At 34.7% G+C, this 1747-nt stretch overlaps 1 protein-coding gene across 1 annotated transcript; it reads left to right on the top strand.

Annotated features, from left to right (window-relative positions):
- Nucleotides 1-869: 869 nt before the first annotated feature.
- Nucleotides 870-1115, top strand: SARC_15440 (hypothetical protein; the record flags this gene model as incomplete). Its single annotated transcript, XM_014290438.1, has 1 exon — nucleotides 870-1115. A coding segment is annotated over one exon (246 nt), but the record flags the coding sequence as incomplete, so codon positions are not given.
- Between the last annotated feature and the right edge of the window lie 632 nt (nucleotides 1116-1747).

Here is a 1747-nt window from a genome sequence, read left to right as displayed (position 1 = left end):
TATATATGTTGTATGAATATTTGTAGAATATTAGAATATTGAATATATATATAAATTATATTATATTTTTATAAAGGGTGTCTGGCTCTTCGCTTTTAGGAGTCTATACATACACACACATATACATATATATATACATACTACTTCCATACATACATACATATTCACATTTCATACATACATACGTATGTACATATATACATTCATACCTGTGCTATATGCATAAACATACATATCTATTTGCATACCCATGTGTACATACATCGATACGTATATATTTGTATATATTATACATATATATATGTACATATATGTATATATGTATATATGTATATAAATATACATATACACCCACGTGTACATACACACACATGGACATAATGTATGCCTACATCAACTGTGTATGTACTCACACTCGCAGCCACAAACCCGCATATATATATATATATATATATTATAAATATAGATCTATATTATGTATACACACACCTACTCACTCACTCACATACATACTCGCACTCACGCTCACCGGCACACGCGCACGCAAATATACTATATATGTACAAGTGATTATGTATATATATATATATATATATTATTCCTTTACTCATATTCATGTATATATATATATATTCATATATTCATGTACTCATTTGCATATATATATACCGCATACTATTTATATTATTGTAAGTCTTGATTTCGAGAGAGAGCGTTAGAAGCTAACGTTGTGCGTCAGTTATCATCGGGCGAGTTGACGTGATATGTGCGAGTCGTGTCCGATCAATGTGGGCAAAACTTGGTTTTGAATTTATTTTGTTGTTCAAGTGTTAATGACGGCTTTCGTTCACTGTCAGATCGCACTGAATATGGTGCTCACAGACCTAGGCTATGAGGATAATGACGCGCTGGAGGCGTCAATAAATGGATCTTTCGATGACTTCATCAAGAAATTGCCTCATATCGAATATAAAATTCAAGACGATGGTGGTGTCAATGACGGTCAGTTGGTGTTCCGACTGAAATTAAAATTGCAAGACACAACGGAGAAAGTGCCCAGAAAACACGAATTTAAAATCACTAGCAGAGACGATATGTGGCGAACCTGTTTGAAGGTGAGTGTTCGACCCATTTGAATTTTTTTGTATAAATTGTGGTCAAGTTGATTCCAGTGGGTTTGTACCACATGTGTGAGATACAACCCTCACATTGGTTCTGCTTTTTATAAAAGTAAAGAGGTATTCTGCCACAGAATACAGGGCATGGCCTCCCTGTCTGGGTGCCATATACTGCTGTACTTCATAGAGCTTCAATGGATTGATTGGCAGCAAACGATAACGTTTTTCTGAATTGAATATTAATCGGACATTTCCATTTTGTCCGTATTTACAGGCGAGGGACTCCAAAATTGTCGTGAAAGAGCTGGAATTCGAGATTGGGGCGGACGCGAAACGATCCATCGACACAGTATATAACTTTATTGGTGACGCGGTTTTCAAACTAAGTGTGCATGCTAGCCAGGCTGGAGAGTTCCTGGGAGAGGAGACGAGGTATGCGACTGATTATTTACAGTTAGATGCCGATTGATCTTCATTTTGAAATTTGATGTGTCTTAAACACTTCGTCCACACAAATCCAAACACACACACACACACACACACACACACACACACATATATATATATATATATTCTATATATATTATACATAGTATATATATATATATAATATATATATATATATACTA

The sequence above is a fragment of the Sphaeroforma arctica genome, assembly GCF_001186125.1.
Source record: "Sphaeroforma arctica JP610 unplaced genomic scaffold supercont1.6122, whole genome shotgun sequence".
NCBI classification, from domain to species: domain Eukaryota; class Ichthyosporea; order Ichthyophonida; genus Sphaeroforma; species Sphaeroforma arctica.
Note: the sequence above shows the minus strand (reverse complement) of the source record. Positions and strands in the feature narration are given on the sequence as shown.